General features: G+C 35.2%; 1 protein-coding gene across 1 annotated transcript in view; it reads right to left on the bottom strand.

The window, feature by feature from the left end:
* Positions 1–409: 409 nt before the first annotated feature.
* CPA3 (carboxypeptidase A3) overlaps positions 410–15,723 on the bottom strand; it is a 28,941-nt gene continuing 13,627 nt past the window's right edge. The window contains exons 7-11 of the mRNA XM_019631372.1: positions 14,730–14,840; positions 13,743–13,833; positions 12,337–12,539; positions 10,396–10,480; positions 410–965 (exon numbers count right to left, since the gene is read on the bottom strand). Of these exons, the coding sequence (XP_019486917.1) occupies positions 778–965; positions 10,396–10,480; positions 12,337–12,539; positions 13,743–13,833; positions 14,730–14,840 (678 nt within the window). The 3' untranslated portion in view covers positions 410–777. The remainder of the gene's footprint in view (positions 966–10,395; positions 10,481–12,336; positions 12,540–13,742; positions 13,834–14,729; positions 14,841–15,723) is intronic.

Here is a 15,723-nt window from a genome sequence, read left to right as displayed (position 1 = left end):
GTCTATCCATTATGAGGGCAGGACTCCCAGCTGAGCAGACTCTTGGCTGTGTTTGTAACTGCCAAGAGAGGTTTGGCAGGTAGTTCCCACTGATTATGGCAGGTTAAATTAAACTCTTTTGAATTTGATGTACATTATGTTGATGGGAACTGGTTGTTTTAAGCACTGAATTTCATTTCTATATAAACCCCTTTACTTCCTGCTAGGACATCCTTTTGCTATTGTGAAGATAGAAACAATGTCTACTTGTATTTTAAAATATACATATGCAGGCAAAATATGTTTTTGAAAATTGAAGATATTCTTGTTTATTAACAGAATTCATGAGAAACATTAATGCTTGATTATTAATATTCATTGAGGAATGTAGTGAATATAGTTTATAAAACACAGAAGATGCATTTGGGAATGCATTTTATTTTATTATATTAGCACATGAAATGATGACGCCACATGGGGAAAACCTGATTCTGGAGAAACTGAGGGTTCTTATCTGTTTCCTGGGACCCTCCATATATCACCTTTCAAAATATTCACAATAATGCTTTGTGCTGAGTTCAAACTTTACTTGGAGCAAAGAAAAGTAGTTAGAGGCTGTTTAAAGCTATTTGGTAAGTTGCTATTGAGAGTAAATAAAAGCAAAATGAAATAACATAAGACTGCAATGAGTAAGAGTCAGGTGATGTGGAAACTTTATTTAGGATAATTGAAGATTGACTTTCTGGTGAAAGGCACCAAGAAGGATTAATTGGCATATTCCAAACCGAGGGCACTTCTTTAGCAAACATGCTTGAGGATATACTTGGCAATAAACTTGACAGCTATCATTGTCTCTTTACAGGTTGGCTTTATCTGAGATTCTGGAAGGAGAAAACCAAATTTGCCTTTGTCTCGGAGCTCAAAGGCAAATGTATGTTTGATGCCTAGGTTGTAAGCCCAGTCTAAAGAAGAACCTGATGTCGGGTCTGTAAAACATAAGCAGTAAATATTTAATTAGAAACAAATGCTAATGTTTTTCTTGAGAGAGAAATTCACTGGTGTAAAATTAGCAATAAAAAATATTATGTGTACAGTTAATTGCAGTTATGAATGGGAGTAGTGCTCTGCGTAGAATATAGGGTAGAGTAAAATATAATCATGGTTTTGGAACCCACCACACATTTAAAATATATGCTGTGTTTTCAAAATTACATTTTGCTTAGGTCAGTACTCTAAATTGAGTTTGTTTCCTAGGCACACACTGTCACATATGGAGGTGGTCTAAACAAGTGCAAGTAGCCAAGGAAATTAACTGAGGCAGGGTCACTGGTCACTGAAAACCCAAGGAAAACTATACATAGGAACTATGCAAAATTGCACTCTTTCTAATAGTTCAAGTCTATTTCTATTTATGTTGCTAGGGTAAATGATCTTAGAGTTAAAAGACCAAGAAATTGTAAATCAGTTATCTCAAGGATGTATTTAATCCCCTAATTCAACTTTTCCATGTCAGTTTTTAATGAAATTTTAGTAAGAATGTTATTATTCGGTAAAATTTTTGAAAATATAAACACATTTAGAGGTTATATACATAAAAGTTTTATATAAGTGCATATAAATGCATTTATGTGTATTTTGCTTTACATAATAGAAAAACTATTTTTTTTTGTACATAGAATCATTTATGTTTAGGACAAATATTGAGTTTGACTGACATTAACATTTTAGGTTTGAAAGATAAGAATTCAAAGCTATGATGAAGAAAGAGAGAAGGAATATTTTGGTAGAAAGAGAGAAGGTTAGCTCTTAAATTATTCGACAAATAGTTTTTAAACCTTTAATATGTACAGTGCACTTTACTTGGCTCTGTGGAACGTGGGTGCAGGATGCAAAGATGAAGAAAATGCTGTTGGTGTCTTTGGGAACTTACATTTAGGGGAGAGAAGTCAAAGATGCAAACCCACCGCGACAGAACAGAATATGTTAGTACCGTAGGAAAGGTACAGTATCTACGGAGATTTTAAGGAAAAAAGGGATTATTCCTGTGAGGAGGATGGCATTTCATGCTCAGTGCCTGCTCAGATACCACCTTTATGATGGAGGTGGTGTTTGAAGAGAGCCTTGAAGAAAGTCTAGTACTTTTCCAGATGGAGATGGGAGAAAGACATTCTGGCCAAGGATGGAAAAGTATGGGGGCATTTTTAGGGACCAGGGAGATCCAGTAGGACTGGAACAAATGAGGCAGTGAGAGTGTGTAGGCAAAACTCAGAAAACATCAGGACAAGGTGTTTTTTTGTTTGTCAGGAGGCAATAATAAGCCATTTCAGTGCTGTATTTAGGATGATTAATCTGGACTGGAAGGAGTAGGGATCAGTTAGGAGGTATTGTGAAATAAAAGTCTGAACTAGTGTGGACTCACCACACTGGGAATAGAATTGGGGGCTATAGGTAAGAAACATTGGAATGACGAGTCAAAGAATTTGATAAAAATGATTGAAATTTCAATCTGGGTGGCTGAAAAGAAATCCACATTATAAACAGCAACTCAGAGAGGGTAGTGATGGTGAAAAGAAAGGGCAAAGGAAGGAAGGCACAAAGATATGTTTAGCATCAATCAGAATCAGACATTCAGGAAGGAGCTTGGGAAAATGCATTTTGAAAGTAGTGGCAGAAGCATCATAGGTGAAATTGGCTTGTGCGGGATCATTATGTCTTTTTGATAAACTGATCCTGTTTTATTATTAATATCCCTCTTTGTTTCTAGAAAGTTTCTGTGTTCTGAAATATACTTTACCTGATATTTAATATGGCCACTACTTCTTTGATTAATGTTTGCATGGTATATCTTTTTTCCAGCCTTATGATTTCAACCTATCTATGTTTTATTTGAATTGGATTTCTTATAGTATATTGCTGAATCATATATGTTTTTAATCTGCTTGCCAGTCTCTGTCTTTTAATTAATATATTTAGGTAAAGTATTATTAGGACTTAAATATGCCATCTTATTATTTGATTTTTGTTTGTTTTCTCTGTTTTTCATTACACTGAAACAGGAATATATTTTATATTTTATATTTTATTTAATTTTAATTTTATTTTTTGTTTTATTGCCTTCTGTTTGGTTAAATGAACATTTTTAGGATTCTATTTTGATTTATTTATAATAATGGTTTTGAGCATATCATTTGGTATAGTTTCTCAGTGGTTGCTCCAGGTATTATAATATACATAGATAACTATCACAAACCATTAGTATCAGTGTTTTACCATGTCAAGTGAGATATAGAAAACTTGCATTTAGGTTTTTTTTCTCTTCCCACTTTTTAAATACTTTTGTCTTGAGTAGATACACTGAGCATCACATCAGATGGAGTTATAATTTTTTATTCAACCATCAAGAGGAGAAAGATAGTCTAGTTACTTCATTCATTCATCCATTCATTCATTCCCTAATTTATTGTTCTTCTTTCCTTTCTACAGTTTCAAGACTTCTTCTGTTACCATCTTTGTTATTTGGAGAGCTTCCTTTTAGCCATTTTAAAAGGGTAGGTCTGCAGTTGACAAATTCTCTTAGTTTTTCATTGTGTGAGAATGTTTTTATTTCCTCTGCACTTCTGAAGGATATTTTTACTGAATATAGAATTTTGGGCTGATAGTTCTTTTAGTACTGAAAAATGTCACTTCTTTTTGGCCTTCCATAATTTCTAATGAGAAATCTGCTGTCATTTTAATTGTTTTCCCTCTCTGGATTCTTTCTTTCTGGTTGCCTTCAAGAGTTTTTTCTTTGTCTTTAGGTTTTAGAATTTTAATTATGATGTGGCTTAATGTGAGTTTCTTTGAGCTTATCCTGTTTGGGGTTCACTCAGCTTCTGGAGTATATTGGTTTATGTCTAGGAAATTTAGGAAATTTCAGTCTTTATTTCTTCAAATATTTTTTTTCCAGCCCCACTTTCTCTCTCGTCTCCTTCTGGGACTTGATGACATGAATGTTGGAGCTGTTGTTGTTATGCTACTGGTCCCTGAGTCTTTGCTCATCTTCTTTTCAGTTTGTTTTCTCGCTTCAGTGTGAGTGAATTCTATTGTTCTAGCTTCAAATTCACTGATTCTTCCCTCCTTCATATTCATTCTAATATTGAGCCACTCCAGTAAGGTTTTTTATGTTTAAGTTATTGTATCTTTCAGTTCTTTAATTTCCGTTTGTTTCCTTTTTATATCTTGCATTTCTTTGGTGACATTTCCTATATTTTTGTTTCAATGCTATATGGAATTGTTTGTAAAAGCATTTTTATGATGGTGACTTTGAAATTCTTGTTAGAGAACTCTAACATCTAAGTCATCATCTCAGTATTGGTGTTGCTTGTCTTTTCTCATTCAGGCTGTGGTTTCCTCACTTCTGGTATAGCAAGTGATTTTTTATTGTGTCCTGGACATTTTAGCTATGACGTTACATCTTGAATCTTAACTGGAATTTATTTTAGCAGCAGTCACCCTGTCTAGGTTTAGCATGCAGGCTCTGCTCTTCTATGGTGACTTGCAGTTCCAATGACAGTATAGTTTTCAGAGCCTTTGCATTGCTGTCTTGATCTGCTTGGTTCACCTAGCGTGGTGGGGCTCCCACTGATTCCTGCAGGTAACTGCCGCACGGGGAAAGGTGATTTCCTGGATGGGCTACCCGGTGCCTTAGGTGGCAAATGCAGGCTCCAGCCTGTGAGGATAGATAGCACTGCCTTGATGAAAGTAGCAGCAGCAGAAGAGGTGCCTGAAGAGAGAACCTTGTGAGGTATCTGCATGTTTTACCTATTTTTTGGACAATGCCTACTTTTACAAGCGGCCAGCAGCAAGAGAGAATGGAAAAGAAGGAGGAGGCGGCAAACCGGGATTGTTCAGTGTCAAGGAAGCCAAAGGAATGGCGAGAAGAAGCGATATCAGCAGGGCCCAGCGTTGCAGGGAGTTTGTGAGCGTGGGAGCTGAGATAACTGCACTGGCTTTAGTCATCAAGAAGGCTGCCATTTTCTGCTAGAGTTGGCTTTAAGTTCATTAGGAAAAAAACACGAAAGGGTAAGAGTTCTGTAGCAATGGGAGTTGGGTAGATAGGAATCATGGCATGCATGGTGATGTAGAGTGTGTTAGACATTTTAATAAACTTGGCTAGTTTCCATCTGTACGAGCCCTCCACTTGCAGTTAAATAAACTGTTGTGATTTCAAAGAGTTAAAGAGTATGGCTATTCTATTTTGACAGATTTACTTTATGTGACATTTCTCATTAAGATTAGTAGTGGTGATTGAGAATATATATATGTATATATATATATAATTTGTGCTTTTTAAAAAATAATTGTGTGATGTTATTGAGTGTAACACATTTTCTTTTATGATACTACCGTTTTATCTTCAAAACTTTAAATTTATAAACCAAAACTATATTAAGGCATAAAAATAAATGCAACATTGAAAGCTTTTTACTTGTAAGAATATATTATTATAGAACTTAATTTGTTGAACTTGCTACTTAGCCTTTTATTATCTCCATATGTACCCACTAAAATATGTATGTATAGTTATAAAATGTAATAAAAATCATTTGCTGAATACCAGGTACCCTTATAAGTGCTTTATGTATATTAACTCATTTCATTAATTCCTATCACAAGCTTCTGATTTAAGTCATGCTATTGTTTTGCAGAAGAGGAAACCTAGACACAGAGAGAGTAAATAATTTGCTCAAAGACACATAGCTAGCAAGTGGTTGAGTGAGAAACCAAACTCAGGCTGCTTGTCTTCAGAGTCTGTGCTATTAACGTGTTAAGCGCCAAGCCTATTTTGTCTTCCTTTCCGTTTAGCCTGCAGTATCCGATTTCACCGATATGCCTTCTCTTCAGTCAGTTGTCTGTGGTTCATGTTCCAGTGCAGTTTAAAATTTTTTTCTTTACCCGTAACAGTCACAATGTCAGTAGAAGAAACATGTGAAAGAGATTCAAGTGAAATTAGTTTTCCTAATAGAAGAATATAATTTTTTAAATTGTATATCGTCAGTCACCAATGAGTGACCCGGTCCGAATGGAAAGTATAGTGTCAGTCACCAGTGACTGACATGGCGCTTAACGTGTTAACCATTGTACTGTTCTACCTACTGTATGTCAGTCTATAGTTCTCCCAATAAAGGGCCTCCATTGAGGTCTACAAGATACATTGTTTTTGTTGACAATATTTTCTTAATATGTCAACATTAAAAATATTTCCCACTCCTGTCAAGGCACATTAGGCACAAGGAACTTACTGTAATAATAGTCAAAGCCAGTCAAAATAAAACTGAATTGAGCTAGGAATCTGGTTTCAGCCCAAAGGAATTCACATAAAGTGGTGCTGGTGAATTAATGTGTGGTTGTTTGAAAAAAGTATTATTGACATGCATTAAACATAATAACCTGTGCTTTTATATCAATACCAAGTGAAAATTCTATTTCAAGCAAGAGCTGAAACTAGAGATACATGGTCATAAAGTGAAATATTTTCTCTGCACTTCTATTGTTCCTTAATATAATCTCAGCTTGAATATCTCTTAGTATATAGATATTGGGTGTTGTGAGCTACAAATTCAAGGTCTTGATTTTCTCCTTTTCAAAATGTAGAGTGGAAAACAGTATGGGGTTGAGAAATAGGAGCAGATCTAGTAATTTTGGTACATGGGTAAGACAGTAAGAAAAGCACTTTGAACTTAACTTTTTAATTCATGATGTGACTCACAGATGGATGATATTAATGGTATAAGTGATTTGGTTCCTACTAATTCAGTGAACTATTCTTGCTATCCAGGTACTGTGTTCAGTTATTTCCAAGATGGTAAAGGATTGAATATGCTGTCAACATGCAAATATAAACATTTCACAATCTTTTAACATCAATATTTGTGTCATCTAAATATTGCTGCTTTGTGGCAAAGTGTTTGGTATACCTTTGACTGTGGTCTGGAGTGATGAATTTTGTTCTTATTCTGCCCCAAAGTGATATATAAAATCTTTCTGTATCTCAAATTTACACTATAAAATAAGGGAGTTAGCTAAGATCAGTGGTTCTCAACCCTAGTTTCATCTTAGAATCACTTTGGGCACTTAAACAAAAAATGCAGGCACCTGGACCCCACCACAGACTAATGAAATGAGACTCTGTGAGGGCGGGGCCTGATCATCAGTATTTTAAAAACTCGGATGACTCTAATAGGGAGTCAGGCTTGAAAATGATGAATTAGATCATCTTCTATTTTTCCTCCTGGTTTACAATTTCATGGTTTTATTTGCTGTATTTACTTCTTAGTTTCAAATTGTAAACATTTATTTTTTTGTGGAGGTCAGAGATCTCTCCACAATTTGGGTTTTTAAAATGCTCCCTCAGACCTGTTCTTCTGTCTCTATCAAATCAGAGACAGAAAAATGCTGGCTAGTGCTGAATGCTTTCCTCAAATCCTGGGGCTTGTTAAGTACATTCAGGATATTAGGATGACTAAGTTTTAATTGTGGGGTGCCCTTATTTTCTATTCTAACAAGTCATCCTCTTTGCTACCCCTTACTTCCCATGAATGTTTAACATTCAATCAGATGCTTTATTAAAGCAGTCACTCCTAAAATTTTTGAAGAGCTATCAAGGTGCTGCAGCCCTATATGGTAGAGGCAATTCTTTCTAAATCTGAATTCCTTAAAAAAATTTATAATATAATATATAATTATAATATAATAATATAAAATACAATATAATAGTATAAAATACTGCTACACAGTTGTACAGAATAGTAATTGCCCTTCACTGTATCCTCTCATTTCTGAAGTGACACGATGGCATGGAGCTATGGTATCTTTGGGTATCTGCTCCCCCCAGTTAGAATCTAACTCCTTGAGAGCAGTTATTGTGTCTTAAAACTTCTCACCTACATCTCAAAGCTCCAAAGTGCTGGAATATTAGGTAGGCTCTCCATAAATTTCTTGCTCATTAAATGATTGTGATGCAATGTCATGCATACTCCACTACACTCATAATTTGCATATATGTATGCAAACATACGTTGCATATATAGATGTGGAAAGTGTGAGAGTAACAATCCTTTGATTTTCTAGTTGCCATTTGCAAAATTTGTTCCTTTTTAGAACCCTTTGTTCTTTATTTTATTTTTTTGACATTCAGTATTATTTTGTATTAGTTTCAGGTGTACAGTGTAGTGGTTAGACATTTATATAATTTATGCAGTGATCCCCAAATTAGTCTAGTACCCACCTGGCACTATACATAGTTATTACAATATTATTGACTATATTCCCTGTGCTGTACTTTTGTGACTATTTTGTAACTACCAATTTTAGAACCTTTATTCTTTACTGCCAAGAATGTTTGTGTGTTTTTCCTGCTTATGATGTAAGACTTACTCTTACATTATATCTGGTGGCTTACCTGGCCCTGCTATTTTTCAGTATCCACTAAGTCAGCTGCCATTTTAAACTGGTGTTCTACTCTGTTCTCTTGTTCTTTACTTTACTTACTTTTTTTTTTCATGTAGCTGGGTGTATCATCTTTTGAAATCTTGTCATCTGCATGGATGTAGAATGAATTCCTGGCATAGCATGTTGCAGCAAGATCTCTTTGGATGCTGGGGGTTGGCTGTGTCATTGTGCTTTCTCTTCGGCTCTTTGGCAATGACTGACTGATAGGCGATTGCTGATGAACGTTCTCTAGGAATGAGGCTTGACTTTTAGTCATCTTTCCAGTTTCACCAAAGGAGCCTCCAATAAGTAGGCTTTAGAAGTTGTATGTCATGACTCTGGCATTTTCAAATTTCATGGCAGTTGCCCAGGGAGTAGACTTTTAGTTCCAAGTTTATACTTTTAGCCTAGGTTAGCGAAGTGGTTTATAAGGTGTAGCCAGGTCGAGTTATTACAAGGAATCCATAGAGTCACATGTACATATTTATTTTTTTAATCCACAAATTCTAAAATTATAACAGAAATTTGTGTGTGTGTGTGTGTGCGCGCGTGTGTGTGTGTGTGTGTGTGTGTGTGTGTGTGTGTGTGTGTGTTTGGTGGGTTGTCCATGAAATGCAGTCTTCAAATATCCAAAAATATTGGATATCATGGCTTTAGAGAGTAATGAAGGCTAAATCAAGTCTAGTCTTGTGGTTTTGAGCCATGATCACTCCTTTTGGATAAGTCAACACCATTTTCATTGAGCAACTTTGTGGGAATTGATTCTGCTGTTGTTCTGTCCCCTGTGCAGCGCTAGATAATATGTGGTCTGAGGGGAGAACTGAAGTATAATCCTTGCTTTTGAGGAGTTTAATTTTGTTAGAAAGTTAAGGTTTTGTAAGCAGTTTTATTGGGAATTTTCTGTAAAGTTTGGGGCTAAGAACTGAAGCTTGGAAATGGTTTGGAGAAAAGGCAATTTTTACTAAAGTGTTTACAAACTAACATCAGTGGGATTTAGCTGCAAAAGCAGAAATTATCTCACTTCCCAAGGTCTGAATTAATGGTTTTTGGTGGAAACCAAATGAATTTATTTTCATTGCTTGAAAATAGAAAAGCCTGATTATTTTAGCTACAAACGCTAAGTGGGAGAGCAGTGTGCACAGTGGTCAAGATCATGGGTTTTGGTTTTTGTTAGAACCTGTGACTGCATCCCTGAGTACTGCTCACATCATAGAGTGGTGTGAGGATTAACTGAGATTGTGAAAATCAAGGGCTAAGCACAGTGCCTGATTTGTAAAAACTCTAAGTCAATAATTCAAGAACGCACAAAGTCGAAAAATAGTGAAGAGTAAGAAGAGGTGTTGAGACACTAAAAACAACAGAATTAGAACCTTCTGACCTTTCTTAATCCGCCATATTGATTTCAGTTGAACACAATAGGAAGGGGCTGGTGAGAAAACAGGAAGCTGGTTTCATCTGAACAAAGTGGCTGAAACTTTTGGCCTACCCCTTTTTCCTCCAGGAGCTAGGGAAAAGACTGTGCTTTCATGGGGGACAAGACCAAGGAAGAAAGAGTCCCATTAAAGTTAATTGGTTTAAAAAAAAATTGACAGCTCTGTCCCAACCAATTCTTATTAATTCCTGTGAGGATAAAATGTTATTGTTGGTGGTGGGGAACAGGATGGTGGATGAATCAAACTAAATGTGTCTTGATTTAATTATTTCTGTTGACCTTGTAACCTTGTAAAAAGTTGAGTATAATTTTTGTTTCTAGAAAAATCTTATCCCCACAAAAGGGCAAAATCTATCCTCTAGGTTCACATATAATTCAAAATCACCTGTTAAAACTGAAGTTTAAATTAGAAATTCCAGATTTTCTAATCCTAACTTACAAATTCTATAATTTTCATTAATATTTATAAAAAAGAATTAGGGAAAATGACACAGTAAATAATAGGAAAAACTTACAAATTGTTGATGCTATTGGGCCATAGATGTAGTGGGTTTCATACCGAGTTGATAAAGCATCAGTGCCGATTTTTGCAATTTTGGCCTGGAGAAAAAGGGAGGTTAGGAATAATAAGATACTATGTAAATGCCATTAATTTACTGGGGATTTTAAAAAGTCAATTTTACTTTTTTTTTGGCATTAGAAAATCAAAATAAAATAAATGGTTAAATGAGAAATTTATTTTCAGTAAGATACATTGCCATCATGAAGAACAATTATTTACAGGAATGTATTACCTCATTTTGTGTTTCTACACTTTCTTTTCTCTTTCTCCTTCTTCCCTCCTTTCCTCTCTTTGTCCTCTTTCTCTCCCTTTCATCCTTCCTTCTAAAAAACATATCTTTCTTCTTCCTCTCATGTTTTTTTCTGGCTTCAGATTTTTGTCTCTTTCAAGTCAGTTTCTCCCTTGTTCATCCTTCCTTTGTCTTTATAGGTTCTACAGCTTCATAGGAATTTCTTCACATTTGATTTTAGCATACCAAGGAAAGTCAACTTCTTTAAAATAGCCCTGTTAGAGTTTTTCTACCAGAGGGGCATTTCATGACATTTAATACACATTAGTGTTTTGGCTTGAGTAATTTATTGGAATGAACTTCAGTGCAATAGAGTCACTAACATATTTGTACTCTAAATGAAGTTTTTGGGTTTTTTTAGTCTATGTGTATAATGTATATAATCAAGAAATAAGTGTTTTCTCTATCAATTTAGTTGCTGTGTTAGAACTCTTACTTTACCCAAAGTGGTTTGTTGCGTATATTTGTATTTTGTAATCCATAATACCATTTTCCTAAGGGCAGACTGAAATTGCATTGCTGTATCTTTGCATAAGTTATTCACACTCATGGGTTCAGGTTCTCAACTGTGGAGTTGTCGGGAAAGTCATGACGCATTTTTGCATTGAAAAACATAGAAAAATACGTCATGACTTTCCCAACGACCCAATAGATTGATTACATAAATGACTCCATAGGCCATATATTGCTTGTATATTTTCTTTTTTGCTCATACAAAGATGGTTTGAATGTTTGGGCCACATCTTTGCTCCAACTCAAAATTAAATGCCATTTTGCTGAAACAATTGACTAATGTCAGAATGACAACTGTGATCTCTTAATTAAATTTTTTTATTTTTTTTATTTTATGAGGCAGTATTTGAATCACAACTTTTACTGGGTGTATTATATTTGCCAACCATCATGTGATCTGGGACACTGAATTTCATCTGCTTTATTTCTTTTCTTCAACATCAATTTAAAATATTTATCCCTTTTTATGAATATTCATTTATTCACACTGCCAATTCTTATGAGTCATTGAAACTCATATGTAGATTCGTTTTTTTAAGCTAACATAAATTAGTTTTCCTAGAAAGGAAAAGGATGCTAATGAATCATAGTTCTGGAAAGAGTGTGTTCTTTAGTGAGAGGAAGATTCACAAACATTCTTTGGATAGTAAAAGAATTAATATTTCCAAATTGATCCAAAGAGAAAAAATACTATGGGACTCCTGAAGTCTAGTATTTCGGGGACAGGAATAGCAGATGTCTTCGCTGTTCTGTTAGGCTTTTGCTATGTGTGGTTTTACATATGAAGCATTGTAAACGTTTAACTACACAACTATCTGCATAGAAATGGGATTTCACTCTGGCTGGCCTAAACATTTCTTCCTACTGTCTTTGTCTTAGAATCACGTTGAAAGATTTTATTATCGCTATATTTTTAACACATGAAAAATTTATCTAAGGATTATGATTTTAACTCCAAGGTAAGCTTCCTTAGTTCTGTTCTTTGGTATTAAAATGTGGAATTCTTTTAACATAACCCACATGATGAACGAAGAACAGACTGAAAGTCAGTGGTGGTATCAGTGCACAAACCACAGGCTTTTTCTTACATACCAGGTCCTTGTGATTCGGTGGCAGTTCTGTTGTGTACCCGTAGGGAACCAGCAGCATCTGGGAGTAGGAGTGGATGGTGATGTAGGCCTTGATGAATTTCAGGTGGCTCCGAATGAAGTCAGTGACAGCTTTGGTCTCTTTCTCAGACTCTGGTGCGGGGCCCCGATAGGTCTCCTTACATGGGTTCTCAGTGTTAGGAGAAGCTGCAGGGGACATGGATGAGATCACAGTCTGCTCCCTATCAGTAAAGCCCCCCTTCTGATGTGGGCTCACAAAATATTTTCAACATTTTAGTCTTCCAGGTTTACAGGGCTGTGTCAATGTTTCTGGTGTCGCAGCCACTACAGAGTCACTTTGTACGCACAATTCAGAGTATAAAGGACAGTCCACTGGAATGTTCTTAGCCTTGTTTATTTTTCCTCCTTTTCCCAAGGTCACAGAAATAATACATTAGAAGCAGCCCAGCGCCTGGGGCCAGCTAGATACCAATTCTAATTCAGCCCCAGCTCTAACTTGCAGGGGGCTGGTGTAAATTACCTTCTTTGAGCCGGAGTTTCTTCAACCTGTTTCAGCAGGCAGCTTTCAATTAGGGATAGCTGTTATTGTCATATTCATTACAGTAGAATAGAATTAAAAGCTGAAGTGCTATTTTCAACAAAGTTAGGTAAAGTACAAATTTATGAACTGGGTTCTCCTTGAATATATGTGATGATAAAATCCTATTTGTGTAGCCACTACAGTATATCTGATGTAGCAGGCCTCTGCTTATTATTGTATTTCCATTAAACCTTTCACTCTCTTTGCCTCAGATGTTTATTTTCAGTAAACATCTGAAGACCTACCTGGTATGTTGGTTTTAACCATTGGTATTTCTCAACTTTTATCAGAGCAGAAAGAGAGGGACCTGAGACCTCTCTTCAGATTATCTGAATTTTTGTACATCTGCATGGTGCTTGATTTTTGGCAGGCTAGATATATTAAGTAAGAGATGGTTTGATAAACAACCCTGCTATCTACTTACTCCCATATAACAAAGCATTCATAATACTTCCATGGTAGTGATGGTTATCTTTCATTTTTAGATTAGAAAACTCACTCAGGGAACACATATCTTTAGTGGAATAAGTAGATGGTTTTACTAGATTCGGTGTCTAAACACTTTTTTTTTAATTAAAGTTTATTGAGGTGACAATGGTTAGTAAAGTTACATAGGTTTCAAGTGTGCGATTCTATAATACATTATCTCTGTATCACATTGTGTTTTTACCACCCAGAGTCAGTTCTCTTTCCATCACCATATATTTGACCCCATTTACCCTCATCTACTACCCCCCTCTCCCCGCTTACCCTCTGGTAACCACTAAACACTGTTTATAGTTATTTTCCTTGAGACCAAGTCAACTTACAGTTCCATGAGACGTTAAAGTTCCTGTTGAGGTCAGTGCCAATGCATTTGGAGTTTTGGTTCTTGGAACGATTTTTCCTCCACATGCGGTTCTGCAGGATTGAATGATGGAAGTATTTATAACAGATTAGGTTGCATTTTTCAATTTGATTTCAGATTCTGTCTGCAAGTGTCTACAGTTTTATTTGAAATCTATCTAGTTAACCTGAAGCCCTTTATTATAAAGAAAAATATATTTTCTTATGACTTGTACTATTTTTAGAAACATTGCTTTTTATATTAATATTCCGAGGCCTTGATAAAATAATTCAGTTAGTTTTAAAAACTGTTGATTAGTTCTCAGTATTAGAAAATGATCAACAATGTTCTGAAATTACTGACAATTTAAATTATATCTTCATTACATCTTTCACCATTTATAGATTCAGATATAATACAGGTCAAATTGTGATGGTTGGAGCATAATTTTCAGACAAGAACTTGATGTGATAGTATCTGATAGTTCATTGTTAATCTTGTTTAGCAACAGCAGGACAATAAAAGGATCCTGTTAAAAGACAGATGGATATCTGTGGCACTCTCTAACTTATTTTTTGGTACAATTATCCCTCCTCAAATTCTGTCCCCAGTGGATGAAATACAGTGACTTTTGCTTTGAAGTCAATGTGTTCATAATACCTTTAAATGGCTATATTCTTAGCTAGAATATGCCTTTGCCATGTTGTATAACATACATTTCCTTTATAATTACTGTTTTATTTCATTTTTCCACATTACCAGCTTCAGCAGCAAAAATTTCATATTGTTTCAAGGGCACCTACGCAACTAGGAAATGGTGCTTGCCTTAGTCTAAAATTGAGATTTTTAAAAATGTACTTTTCTGAATTAGAATTAACTGGTTTCCCAAATCTTAAATTTAATGTGTAACAATCCATGTGTATTAAGGTTAGTAAAGGATATATTATTTAAAAAAATTACAGAAGAGTACCTGTGTCCATGACCAAATATATCCATCAACGTTGAACACAGGAAGAACATAAAAATTCATTTGGTCCAGGAGCTTGGTCATGATTTTGTTTTTTCCATAAGTTTTGGTTGCCTGTAGGGATAGGAAAAAAATCAAGCTATTGGTGTAAAGTTTAGCAACCATGTGGAAAGCTGTGGTTATAATAGTAATAACTACGACTCCTTAAGTCATTTGCCCAAGGTCACATGATTTCTAACACATTTCCCCTAAACTGCACAAAAATAAATGACCCATATAGATGACAGAAAAAAAATGACACTTATTCAGACTATTGAAATTAATTGAACTGAACATTCTTTAAAGGATCATTTAATATTGAGACTTGTAGCATTCCAAATGTAGCACACAAGATACATTTCATAGGAAGAATAGAGGCCAAGTGAAAAATTAGCAGTGCAACATGTTTTAAATGGATTCTTTGCCTCACATCCTTTAAGTAAATATGGATTGAGTCTGTAAGCATCAGAATATGTAAATATCGGAGAGGATTCATAAATTAATTATAATTAAAGATAAAATGCTGTATTAATAAGAAACTCAAGTGTTTAGAAATTGACCAATTAACTTTTTTCCTCACATTTGACTGAAATTTCTCTAATTATCTGGACTTCTTATGGTGACCTCAAATCTCTTCATTCTTGGAAAATCTCTTCCGGGTAGATTTATATTGGAGCCAAGAGATGTTTTGTAGTCCTATGACATGTGTTCCTTTACGGGTTGAGTAAGGGGAGCTCTGGGACCTCAGCTGGAAGAGCTAAAACAACCACAGGGATAAATCAATTCTACTAGCAGATTCATTCCTAGTTAAACTGTCCATGATCAGAAAGCCACTGTCATGCTCATTCCATTAGTGTCATGTGCAAAAGCTACAGAAAGAGGAAGTTAAAAGACAGTAGGAGTCAGAATACAATAGATAATGGAGTGAGAGGAATAGCAAACATATAAACTTTAAAAA

The sequence above is a fragment of the Hipposideros armiger genome, unplaced genomic scaffold (genome assembly GCF_001890085.2).
Source record: "Hipposideros armiger isolate ML-2016 unplaced genomic scaffold, ASM189008v1 scaffold_995, whole genome shotgun sequence".
NCBI lineage: Eukaryota > Metazoa > Chordata > Mammalia > Chiroptera > Hipposideridae > Hipposideros > Hipposideros armiger.
The sequence above is the reverse complement of the archived record's forward strand: the minus strand, read 5'-3'. Positions and strand labels throughout refer to the sequence as shown.